We start from the raw sequence: 13,999 nt of genomic DNA on the forward strand, positions 1-13,999 counted from the left end.
AGGAATATTACAGCAAATGAAAGACTATGATAAAGATCAAGCAATCTTTACAGAGAATGGAGAGCTGGCTTTGTGCAGAGTGCTTAAATAACTGGGGCATTTTTCTCAATATTTTCAATCTAAAATGCCTATATCATAAAATAAACCTCAAGTCTGTACATTGCTCAATATTGCAAGGAAAGCATAAAAGTAGAAAGCACAAACATTGAATTTCAATGTGCAGAAACAGTGTAATTTGCATGTACATTTATTGACACAGCAATGTGATATGTCACACACGCCCCACATCTCATACTCAAGAAATCCTTCCTTTGACCCCTTTAGTCTTCCTTTCTTCCTCTTCTTTAAGTGTATTCTGAAAACCCATTTGTTTTCTTGTTCTGCATCTGTGAAATACTCAGGATGTGTTAATGTATTAAAGGCACTTATATATGTAAGTGAAATCTTTGGCAGAAGACAGGCTCAAATTTAAAGTTTATTACATTGTACTTAATAGCCATTTACACTACATCTGAGATATGTAATCGTTCATTGTGAGACTATAAGACTTAACTCATAGTAAGTACCCATTAATGTGGCTGAAACATTTTTCACACCAACTTGGTAACAATCACGCAACACTGGTACCCAGTTGGTTAGCTTCGCCAGTAATCAGTTCTTGATATCTGGAGGGGTGGACCTTATCTCACAATATTAGTTAACCATTTCAGGCACTAATTGTCTTACACAACAGAACTCATTACATGAAGACTGCAAAATAGGTTCAGCTGGTGGCAGGTTGGCACCCATTATGCATCCTTCACAATTTCCCTATCCACTAATGTCAAAAGAAAAAGCAATAAATGTTTATAATGGGCACCACTTCTTCTGACCTTTATTTTGTGACATTATGGAAGTTAATTTTCTCCCTATAAATTTTTAATAACCAGCAGTTAAGTTTAGTTGCAGCTTCTTCTGTGTATGTCTGACATAACGTCTCATAACCTCTCAGGACAACACAATTTTCCCTTTGTAACTTAAGAATCCTGTACAATTTAATTTAATGTAATACATTTGACCGATATCTCCTGAAGAATTGACAAAATTACATTGTAGTTCCAAATGCAAATTCAGTGCCTGATTAAGCAACATTTAGGTATAAAAGTTATTATCATAATATAGGACTTGATTCCAACGAAAGGCGTGTCAAACAGCAACGAGTGGAAGTCTTGTGGTGACCATGTCTATAGTTGCTTTGTTGCTTCCCAGGGATGACCCTTTACAAACATTGGAGAGTGTCCAATAAAAATCTATATTCTCTAAAGATACAGGTGGAAATTTCCTCTGAACAGACGAGACTCTAACAAGCTCTAACTCTAACAGGCTGCATCGGCAGGTGCACTGGTCACAGAACATGCCCAGTTCCTGCTGAAATTACCATTATGCCATGGCCTTCACTGGTATGCAGATTGAGCAAAATGTTCTTTGCAAATGGAACAGGCTGGCAAACTGCTCCTTGGAATAGTCTGGTCACTCTTTAATTGGCGTTGGTTTATTCCCAAATTTGCGCCAGAAGCTCGATTGCCTGCGTTTGGGTTGTGCCAAAAAGGACATCTGTTCCTGGGTGACTGTTGAAACATTCAGTGCTGGAAAGTCATAGTAGCTTTCTTCTGCAATAGGGGAAAAAGGAGAAATGTTAGGAATGTCATGGAGAACAGTTACAAAGGATTGCTAACAACAGTGGTTATGGCATGATGTTGTACCTGGCTGTGGACAATAGATCCCTCTTGTTATTGACATAAGTAAAATGTCTTCTCTCGTCTGTTGTTTTAGTGACCATTGTATTTCAAGACATTTAACAAAACTTGCCTATGCAAGTGGAGGATTTAATGATAAGATTTCAATCTCTTCTCTCAATTAAGCCTGCACAAAGACAAGAGTCAGACTCATCTCTTGTATGGACTATGTCCCATCCCAAAATTTTTGCAAATGTTACTCCTTCTACATGATACCGGAAGCTCTCAAATTTTTACAGTAATTTATTTTCCAGTTTTGCAATCTAGCCACAGTAACTCTTTAAGCTCATTGACTATCTGTATTTTAACCATACAGATACATAATATACTGCACAAAATTAAGGCTTAAGTAAAATTAATATGATTTCAAATTACAATATGATCCCAACTGAAAGCATTGAGGGATTTTTTTTTCCAATCTAAAAGAAGGCTACTTTAATTTAACGGTACATCAGTTATGTAAGGGTATGTGTTTTGCTCAAAGGGAGATTCTCAGTTCATCGTCTGTTCTTGCTTCATTCGGAGCCACTCCCTTGTCGGTTCCTTAACAGTGGTAACGTGCCCTTGCCATCCATGCAAGGAGTGAGGAGGCGGGTCCCAAGTCTGCCTCAGCGGAATGGGAATTGAACCTGTACAGATGGTATTATTCTGAACCACCCAAATTAGTTGAGCTAACCAGCTCTTGCACCAGCACAAATCCCAAGACCATCGTTGCAAGCTTGATTTCTCTGTTTGCAATTAAGCTGACCTATTGGTGGGATACCAACAATGTGGCAAACTAGTTATCAAAGGGTTGAGGTGTTAGATCAAATCTGATTGTGTGCACTGGATTCAGAATTTTGTGTTTATTCTATAAGGCTCTGTAATGTACCCATCCAAACGCAAGTAAGAGGAAATAGCGATTCTGGTGATTTGAGGGCATAGCTACCTAATGGCTAGGAAAATTTACAAAATCATAATCTTGATGCAGTTTTTCAATTACAAATAGCTTTATCTTATAAAATGAAAAATAAGCACCTTTTTCTAATATTGTTACTTTATAGGTTCCAAAGTAAATTCAAAACAAACATGGCTAATGTTGTTTCTGTGATTTGCAAATTTCAAGCATGGTACAAAAGATAGTGGAATTTTAAGAGCAAATGACACTCGGAGAAACTCAAATTTACATATTATTTGTAATTGTTTTAAAAACATTGCACTGGCCAAATTCCCAGGGTGTATTATTTGTTATCAATAGCAGTTTTCACCATTTGTACTCATTTGTAAGCTTTAGGGGAAGCCTCAGAAAAGCTGCAAATGTTGGGTTCGCATACGTAACAGGTAAATTGGAAGGTTTCTAATGCTTGTTTTTTAATGAGGCTAATTGCAGAGCAGATGATCCATATCAATCTCTTCTGGAGTCCCCAACATCACAGATCATCAACTCAATTCACTCCACATGATAACAAAAAACGATGGAGGCAATTAATACAACAGAGGCTATGGGTCCTGCCAATATTCTGGAGTGAAGATTTGGGCTCCAGAACTAGGCATGGCCCTAGCCAAGCTGTTCCAGTACAGCTACAAAACTGGTATTTACCTGACAATGTAGAAAATTGTCCTGGTATGTCCTGTACTCAAAATCCAACCTGGCCAATTTCTGCCCTGTCAGTACACTCTCAATCATCAGTAAAGTGATGGGAGGTGTCATCAACAGTGCTACAGACAGCACTTGCTTAACATTAACTTGCTTGCTGACATTCGGCTTGGATTCGGCAAGGCCAACTCAACTCCTAGTCTCATTATTGACTTGGTTCAAACACAAACAAAACAGCTGAATTTCAGAGGCGATGAGAGAGTTACAGTCCTTAACATCGAGTTTTTATTTGACTGTATGTGGCATCAAGGAGCTCCAGCAAAACTAGAATGAATGGGAATTTGGAGTAAACTCTACCGGTTGGAGTCATACCAGGTGTGAAGGTTGTGGTTATTGGAGGTCAGTCATCTCAGCTCAAAGACATCTCTGCTGGAGTTCATCAGGGGAGCATTCAGCTGCTTCATCAATGACCTTCCCATCATCGTAAGGTCAGAAATGGGGATGTTTTCCAATGAATGCACAATGTTCATCCACAACCTCTCAGATACTGAAGTAGTTCATGTTCATATACAGCAAGACCTGGAAAATATCTAGGCTTAGGCTTTGAGTGACAAGTAACATTCATGTTACACAAGTGCCAGATGATTTTTTTTTTCAAAATTAGGACAGGATTAGACCATTCAACCCCTTGAGCCTGCTCCACCATTCAATAGGATCATAGCAAATCCATCATTCCTCATGTCCACTTTCCTGCGCTGTACCTGTAACTTTTGATTCCCTTACTGATTAAGAAACTATCTATCTCGGTTTTAATGATCATCTCCAACAAGAGAGAATCTAATCATTGTCCCTTGAAATTCAATGGCATCGCCGCCACTATCAACATCCTATGGATTGCCATTGACCCAAGGCTGATCTGGACTAGCCTTACAATCACAGTGGCTATAAGAGCATGTCGAAGGCTAGAAATCCTGCTGCAAGTAACTCACCTGCTGACTTCCCCCAAAGCATGTCCATCATCCACAAGGCACGAGTCAGGAGTGTGATGGAAATACTGCCAGCTCAAACAACACTCAAGATTTGACACCAACCAGCTCAAAGAGCCTGCTTCATTGGCACAACATCCACAAGTTTCTTCTTTCTCTACCACTGAAGTTCAGTAGCAGAAGTGTGTACCATTGACAAGATGCATGGCAGAAATTCACCAAAGCTTCTTAGACAGCAATTTCCAAACCCTCAACTACAACTATCTAGAAGGAATAGACAGCAAGTACATGCAAACACCACCTCCTACAAGTTCCTCTCCAAGCCAGTCACCCTTCCTTGTCTTGTAAATTAATTGCTGTTCCTTCAGCGTCACTTAATCAAAACCCTGGAATCCTTACCTCACCACCACCCTCTCACAACCCATGAAAGAATAATTTTTTTTTTAAATTATGGAATACTTAAATCTGACCAGGAATAGTTTTATATTTGTTGAAGAAACTCAGCAGGTCTGGTTGAATCTGTGGTGGGAGATGTCCAGGCCAGCATTTTTCATGTGTTTCAGCTGCAGAAGGAATTTCATATTCGCATGTTTGCTACTACTGCTACAACAGGCTATGTTCAGTCCAGATGTGACATACATCCCAAGCGCATATCGTTCAAAATATGAAGGTACTACATAAAGAGTATTTGTATTTTACAGACATTAGTGAGATGGATGTTTTTTCTTTCCCGTCCTTGTCAGGAGTCGGGAGAGGACAGTGAAAGGCAGCACAAATGTACTGAAATTCCAGATTAACGTCCTTGGGATTTGCAAATTTGGAAAGCGTCTTGAGAGAGCTGACGAAATGGAGGGGAAAGGAAGACGAAGAGATCAGAACATGGAGAAAGTAGTGGTTCAGCAGGATCATTGTACAAACAGAGTACGGAGACAGTAGGAATCTGGAGTGATCAAGAGCACAAGTACAGTAGTAGAGGAAAATGGAAATCTGGGAGGACAAAGCATGCCTCCATCAGATATCTAGTTCCCTCCTCTTGACCCTGGTGTGTTAGGTGGTTGATCATCGGTTATGCCATCTCTCTATCACAGACACTCAATAATGCAGAGTTCTCTGCAGACCACAGTTTGGGATCCAATACAGTAGGAGATAATAAGCTTTTCAATCGAGAGAGCTGCCTTGAAATGTCAAATTCTAAATAAGAATTCTTTGACACTGCAACATCGGGTAAGTGATAAAACTTCAGTGTGGTTGAAGATGACATTGACTGACTGTGCTTGTGATAAATTTTATTTCCTTTAGTGGTGTAGGATGTGGTGGTCAAGGTTCATCTGCACCTGGTATTGGGCCATATCAGTCCAGAAGACACAGGATCAGAATTTAGCCACTCAGCTCATCAAGCCTGTTCCATCATTTGATCATGACTGATAAGCTGCTTAATCCCATTCTCCTGCCTTGTCCCCATAACACTTGATCTCCTCATCAATCAATCAATCAATCAACCTATCTATCTCTGTCTTAAATGCATCTTAAGTCAGTTTTCAACTTTGTTACACACAGAAAGGAATGCAACCATCTGTGAATGAATGATTTTAATGATAAGAACATTTTCAATTATTTATTGGTCATTCAAGATGCTTTGGATGAGAGGGACATTACTCTGCCACATTCCAGTACAGTGCAGCTAATGAACACTGCACTGGTTACAGTAAAAGAAATGCATTAGCTAATGTTATTGCTCTATTATTTCCATGCAAAGCTATGACCTGATGGGGAAATAGGAATGCACTGGAGTTCTGATTGCCAACTAATGAATGAAACTTGGTCCCATGATTCTTTTCCTTACATTAGTACTTAACATTCACCCAATTATGGATGAGGGAGGTCTCAAAGCCTAACATTACTTTTGGATCGTAATTCCAGTGCAATGACTATCCCAAAGCTTGAACACAGGGCCACAGGACAATATCCCCTGTGCTAATGTGAATTATAGCATATGAGTTCCTTACAATGCTCTAATGAGGAGATTAAGGGAAAGGTTTCAAATGAGAAGCACTCATCATCTTCCCTCCACCGTTCTTTCCACATCTTTAATTCCACATGTACCATCATACCTGCTTCTAGCTCGCCTTCAGATATTTTTCTTTCCTCCTCAAAGGCATGAAGCCATAATTGCTTGTCTGCGAGATTCTTTGTAAAAAGAAGTTTGCTAGGTTTATCCTCAAACTTGCTTTTAAGTTTGATAGCATTCCTGACCCGGCAATCGAATTCTTCATCCCTTCCATCTTCCACATCCTTCACTATGCTTTGGTCAATGTCGATCCTTGCTTTGAAGTACAATGCATTACGACGTAGCAGGTCCTGTGAACAGTGCCACAACACAACTCATTAAAACACATTTTCTCAACTTCAATCCATTTTGCTGTCACATTTTCATCCAAACTTGATATTGTCCCAAGCAGTAATTTAGCCATGCATTGCATTCAAAACTGCACTACTTTTCTCAATTTACATTTGGTTAATGTTTCCAGTTAGTTATTTTCACATCACTGAATGTAAGATCTTCCATCAACCAGTTCGGTGATGACAGATAAGTGGGAGGCTTTCAGAAGTGTGATGATAAGAGTTCAGAGGCATATTATGTTCTTATTAGAGTGAAAGGCAAGGCTGGTAAGATAGGGAAGAATGGATCAGTAAAGACATTGAGGATCTAGTCAAGAATAAAAATCATATATTAGACATAGACAACTGGAATTAAATGAATCTCTTGAAAAATATATAGAGTGTAGGGGCATTCTTAAGAGGGAAATCTTGAAGGCAAAGAGGGGATATGAGATAGTCTTGGCAGATAAGGTTAAAGATAATCCAAAGAGATTCTACAAGGACATTAAGAGCAAAAAAGTAAGTACAGAATGAGTTGGGCCCTTAAGGATGAACGTGATGATTTGTGTTGAACCTCAGGAGATGGAAGAGATATTAAATGAATATTTTGCTTCAGTTTTTACTATGGAGAAAGAAATGGAGGCTAGAGAACTCAGGGAAATAAATACTTTTTTAAAACAGTTTACATTACAGAAGAGGAGGTGCTGGAGGTCTTAGAAAACATTAAAATGGATAAATCTCCGGGACCTGATCAAGTATATCCCAGGACATTGTAGGAAGTTAGGGAGGAAATTGCGGGACCTGCAGCAGAAATATTTGTAACATCCATAATCACGGTTGAGGTGCCTAATGACTGGAGGGGGAGCCTTAATGTTGACCCTTTACTTAAGAAAGACAGTAAGGAGAAGCCGGACAACTAATAGACCTGTGAGTCTGACATCAATGGTGGGTAAGTTGTTGCAGGTGATTCTGAAAGATAGGATTTATGTGCATTTGGAGAGGCAAGGAATGATTAGGGATAGTCAGCATGGCTTTGTGCAAGAGAAACCGTGTCTCTCAAATTTGATTTTTTTTTTAACGGTATAACCAAAAAGATTGAGGACCGAGCAATAGATATTGTTTACTTGGACTTCAGTGAAGCCTTTGGTAAGGTTCTGCATGGTAGATTAATTAGTAAAGTTAGATCATATGGAATCCAGGGTGAGTTTGCCAATTGGATATAAAATTGGCCTTATGGTAGGGTAGTGGTGGAGGATTTTTTTTTTGGACTGGAGACCTGTGACCAGTGGTATTCAACAGGGATCGGAGCTGCGTTCACTTTTTTTTTAATCATTTATATAAATGATTTAGATGAGAATATAGGAGGAATAGTTAGTAAGTTTACGGATTACACCAAAATTGGTGGTAGAGTGGATAGTGAAGAAGGTTATCTAAGATTGCAAAAAGATCTTGATCAACTGGGTCAATGGGCTGAGGAGTGGCAGATGGAGTTTAATTTGAACAAATATTAGGTATTGCATTTTGGTATAGCAAACGAGCAGGACTTATGCAATTAAGGGTGGAACCCTGTGTAGTGTTGCAGAGCAGAGAGACCTCGGGGTTCAGGTAAGTAATTCTTTGAAATTTGCATCACAGGGTAGTTAAGAAGGCGTTTAGCATGCTTGCCTTCATTGCTCAAACCTTGGAGTATAGGAGTTAGAATGTCATGTTGAGGTTGTACAGGACAAACATTTGTATTATAGCCACATGTCTATGATAACTACTCCCTTAATAGCCTCCTGGAGCCGTCAATAAAACTATGAACTGACAAGTCACACATGATGATAATGATGGAATGTGAAAGTAGTCAAGTACTATTAACATTGCAATATTAACCCTCAAGTTCTGATGTCGAGTCATACCAGACTCAAAACATTGTTACTCTGTTTCTGTCTCCACTGATGCTGCCAGGCCTGCTGAGTTTCTCCAGCATATTCTGCATTTGTTGCGGATAGATTGTTGTTAAACAAGGGGTTAAAGGTTTATCAGGGCTAGGCTGGAATGTTGATTTTTGAGGTTATAATCACTACTGAAACTACCTTTAAAACCCAGATTTGTTAATAGAATTCAGCTCTATGGTGGGATTTGAACTCCCATCCCCAGAATATTACGTTTTGCAATGGAAGAGGTTCAAGGAAGGAAACTTAGTGTCAGCAACAAAAATTATTTCAAAGTATTGTCCCTTTGGACTTAACGTGGTCACCAAAGAAGTTGTCATGCATCATAAAAAGAGGTGGCTTTAGCTTTTCTGACATTAATCTGGAAGAAATTTCACTTTCCATGGAGCTTACTAGATTGTTGGAGCAACAACTTTTGACTTCATGAAGTAGAGAGGCAATAGTTGGGTATTGGTAGTTTACAATGGGAAGCTAAACCCATGGAAACCATAGAAATGAAGAGGAGGACAGGGCCAAGGATGCAGCATTGGTATATAACAAATGCAATTTCTCTTTTACCAGGAGCATACATCAGGCCTGTCTTGGTCCTGTCCACACAGTCACTAATTGACTGCCAAATGTGATTCCAGACTAATTAAGGTGTTGTCCCACATGAATTTAATCTACATCACCCAGGAGCATGTTGGTGACTGAGAAACAGTTCCAATTTCCATTTCATAGCTTCAATATGAGAACTCAGCCCTGAAACTCACTTGTACAAAACATCAGTTGTGACAAGTGCCCCAGTGTTGTGAGTGAGGTAGAAGCCAGATTTAAGTCTTCTGCCCCAAGTATGTAAGCTTGGGAAAATTGAAAGGTTAAATTTGGAACTTCTAAGAGTCAGCTTCCTGAATGGGGGCTGATTGAATTAGGTAGGGAGTGTCAGAATTCTTTTCTTCCTTTTATTCTTTTATGGCAACATTGGCAGGGCCAGAATTTGTTGCAATACATAATTGTTTTGTTCATCTATTTCAGGAGACACTAAAGACTCAGCCACATGAGTCTGGAGTTACATGTAGGCCTGACCTGGTATGGCCTTCCCTAAAAGGCATCAGTTAATCAGATCAATTTTTACAACAACCAGTGGTAGTTTCATTGTCACCACTACTGAAACTACCTTTTAAAACCCAGATTTGTGAATAGAATTCAGCTCTATGGTGGGATTTGAACTCACATCCCCAGAATGTTAGTCTTGGATTCAAGCTTGCTCATCTAATGACACTACCACCCTGAAGAAATCACTGAGGAGGGGAATGATGGATGATCAGAAGGTCAGTCAGGGATAAGTTTTGGGCTTTTCATGAATGAATGAAATGACTACACAGAGAATGTGAAGTGTTGAAGAAAGGAGCTTGTGGGCAGACAATGAGAAAGCCGATGTAAGAATGTCTGTCTCAATTTTGACACTAAGTTGAAAGGTAGAGATGAATGTGAGAAAATTGAAGCAACATAATTGTTAGCTCAGTTTCATTATAATCTTGTCCTAAATTAACATCCTCACCTCATTTTTGATGTAACTGATTATCAAACCAAAAGAAGAAAACAAAAGCAAATAAATTTTATTTAATAACACTGATCATGAGATCATTTTATGTCAGTTATTAATGAGCAACCCCTTAGCTGTGATTTTACCTTCTTGCATAAAATCATCTGATGGTCAAAGAGAAATGCCAGAAATTGCTTTGCCCTGGCACGTGGACGCATGAGAACAATTAGATCACCACGTTGGATCAGTTGAGTGCTGAGGACTATGAGATCTTCACCCTAAGAATTAGAAAGATTCCATGAGGAGAAGCCCCATTTTATTTCTGTTTGATGCACGATGCATATGAATTTTACTGAAGAAAATGAACAAAACCTGAATGTAGATTATAACCAAGTAGCAGGAGATCCTGTAGCAGGGGAATATATGCTCAATGCTTTCCTGCATCAGTCCTTAGGTCAGTGAGTCATTAAAACAGCTAAGATAAATTTGTGCATGAGTTATAGTGTGTTTTTCTTCCCTTTTCCAACATCTGCTTAACTCTGGTGCCAAATCAGTTGACAATCTTGGCATGCAGCAGCAGTGATGGCAGTGAGCAGGTTAGCAGCCAGTCACATTGATTTAGTCACACACAGCAAACCAGCAAGTCATATGTGCTTAATATTCCTCACTTTAAAATTAATTTTTCAGGTGTTGAATTAACTTATGATGATGGATTAAGGTAGAAGCTAAAAAAATGGATGAAGTTTACAAAAGAAAACCGGTTTTTTAACTATGGGGTACTTTTGACATTTTACAATCATAGAATTAATTATTTCGGGGCAGTGATGGTGTCTACCTCAATAATTCTAATGTTAGTACTGGGTTTAAATAAAAAACTAGTAATGCCTCATTCATCAGTGTTTTAAGGATTTTTACAGTGAGACTAGCTGTTTAAGACATGAAGTTCCCAACAAGTTAATTAATGACCATTGTCTTTGGGTAGTACAGAACTTCAGTATTGCTGAGAAAATGCTCAGACAAAAAGTGTTTCTTTTTCTGATGGGACCTGAACCATGCACCCTCTGGTGGAGAGAATCATTGAAAGTGAATGCTGCAGTATTTTGTGCATGTGTAGCCTCCCAAAGTTTTATTATCCTTTTTTGGTGGATGACAGCGAACATTGGTTTCACCATTAGTATTCCCACAAAATTCAGATGGTTGTTTTCATTAATTACAGATGAGTTAGATCCTCTATTGATCACTGGTCATCCAGTCAAACACACCTGATTTACTGGATGGAAATTCAGCTGAAGCTCCAGTTAACCAAACAAATGGAGGTTCCGCAAATGGGGAAGGAAAGAGACGTCCTTGAATTTACCTATTGAGTCATCTCCTGCTTTTAGTACAAAAATAATTTCTCTCCCTTGAAGTGTGAGTTTGAGAAATGTGGATCTTATTAAAGTTTTCTTTGCTACAAAAATTCTGCTGAACGCGTGAGGACATGAGAGAAATGTTGTGCTGAGTGTGTCAGCAGGAATGGACAAATACATTGGTACATCAACAAGCCAAATTGTCTGCCTAAAAACAATCCAGAAATCTGCAAGTATAATGATAGAAACAATCAGGGATGAAGTCTGGCCTCATTAGATTGAGGTTATTGGTAATAATGGAAATAATGGATTTATTCAGCAATAGATCAGAGACTTGGAAAATATTTGGGCTAAAGTTGACTTGCATCTCAATACATTCTAACCATCCTTCGGAACCGTATGGATATATTTTGTTGTTTTGCTATATGGTAGCCCATGTAACGTTATATCATAGAGAGTTGAGTTCTTATTGAGACAGATGTTTTGAAACCTATTCACAACACTAACTACTTACATGGTTATGTATGTAACTCTGTGACATTATTTCTGAGGTTCTGTATTTACTGATATTACTATACATATATTGCTGATGGACTGAACACACTACTTTAGAGATTGATGCAACATCAATGTTGTAATGTCATGTCTCTGCCTGAAAGGTGCAGACCTTTCTGGTCTTGAATCACTGCCATTATATAACATATGATTCTATTCAAGGGGCATAACAACAAATGAGGAAAAAGGAGCAAGAGATGAAATGCTATGTTTACTATTCATTGAAAAAAAAAACAAACTAAATTTCATGTTTTAACATGATTTATGTACATTTTGCATTATTATCCAGCAAAATCTCTGAAAGGCAATACTGAAAAAGATAGAGATTTTATCTTAAATCGCAAGGAATGGGGAAGGAGGGTAGAAAGAGGAGGCAATGGATTTATTCAGCAATAAATCAGAGACTTGGAAATTCCAGTTTTTACCTGCCAACCTGAAATGATGTTCTGTAATCTTGTGATTTTGTCTTCGTTATCATCAGCCGTCTGATTATTAATCCTATTAAGAACATTCTTCATGGCAACGATGGCAGCTTCCACATTCTTATAATCCCTTGATGAATAAACAATAAGACTGTTACTAATGGTGTACATGTTACACTTGGAAACACATTGAAACACCTGGCGGAAAACATGACCACAGTGCAAGGGGGTTTAATTTTCCAAGTGGACCTTTCGTGTGATTTAGTGCTTTCTCTGTATCCCACAGTAGCAAATGAAATAGCAATTCCAATTTGTCTTCACTCAAATGAACAATATGAGGAAAATATTTTGACTTCACCTCCTGTGCGCTTATCCTTTGCAGAATCAACCTGATTTTTATTTTACCTTCAGCGCAGTGTTTGACACCACTGAAACCGGTGAAGGAAAGATTGGACTGCTTCCACAAATGGTTGTTTAATCTGCCCTATAATAATACTGCCCATGGGGATGAAGTTGAAAGTTTACCAACCTGTTTGGTACTTTCCTCTACCACATAATAAAAAGATGTACATTTCCATATTTAATATCTGTTCTCCTCCAGTTGGCTTAATTGGCAGCAATAAAGGGGATTGCAACTTTGTGTAAAAGCAATCTCGACCTAATGCTTCTTTCCTGACATTTAAAGTTGCCACATAAAATCCCCTTAAGTTTAGAAAAAAAGTGATATCAAAATTAGTCAGTCTGATGATGGGTAACAATTTTTAATACCTCCACCTCATCGCTAAGGAGAGGTGGTTTTCCACTTATTTAACAAAGCAGTCATTTAGTCTACTGAAGTGCTGATGCCTGTTTATTCAACAGCACAGCTACTGGTTCTTAAGCTAATGTTAAGACATCCAGGAAAGCCCTCTGTGTGTAGGACAATCATGAATCGTGTGTGCTTTAATTTATTAACTTCCCTTTTTTGGTTTTGACATTGACTCCTGAACTCAGCTCCATAAGTGACATTTTGTCATTCAGTGCTTCAGCAATGTTACTAATATTAATTTGTGACCTTTAATGCAGAAACAATGAGGGTCAGCAGACTGTCAAACTGTGGGGACACAATAACAGCCTAAATGATAGCAATGCATGTGCATTTTGTTTTTCATTCAGAGGATATGAGCCTCACTAATTGAGCCAGCATTTATTGCCCATCCCTAGTTGCCCATGAGAAGGTAGTAGTGAGTTGCCTTCTTGAACCACTGCAGTCCAGTTGATATAGATACACTTCTCTATTTGAAAAGTAATTGAATACTGTTTAGAAGTAGAAATTCAGGGAACAGAATTTTCCTCTGTTTAGTTGATAACATTGAGGTTAATTGAAGAGCTCTTGCTCCCAGTCTGGCTCAGAGCAGTTAAGCAAGCTAATGTCAAATCTGTTCCTTTTACTGGTCTACATTGTCCAACTAGGAACTGACTAAACCAACTGAGACACTGTTGTCGGTTCCTAATA

At 38.6% G+C, this 13,999-nt stretch overlaps 1 protein-coding gene across 1 annotated transcript in view; it reads right to left on the bottom strand.

Annotated features, from left to right (window-relative positions):
* Window positions 1–1,509: 1,509 nt before the first annotated feature.
* Window positions 1,510–13,999, bottom strand: part of LOC125484638 (rho guanine nucleotide exchange factor 4-like) — a 35,419-nt gene continuing 22,929 nt past the window's right edge. Inside the window, exons 6-9 of the mRNA XM_048604127.1 lie at window positions 12,508–12,634; window positions 10,325–10,456; window positions 6,449–6,695; window positions 1,510–1,649 (exon numbers count right to left, since the gene is read on the bottom strand). Coding sequence (XP_048460084.1) covers window positions 1,510–1,649; window positions 6,449–6,695; window positions 10,325–10,456; window positions 12,508–12,634 — 646 coding nt within the window. The remainder of the gene's footprint in view (window positions 1,650–6,448; window positions 6,696–10,324; window positions 10,457–12,507; window positions 12,635–13,999) is intronic.

This window comes from Rhincodon typus, chromosome 13 (genome assembly GCF_021869965.1).
Source record: "Rhincodon typus isolate 14 chromosome 13, sRhiTyp1.1, whole genome shotgun sequence".
Lineage (NCBI taxonomy): Eukaryota > Metazoa > Chordata > Chondrichthyes > Orectolobiformes > Rhincodontidae > Rhincodon > Rhincodon typus.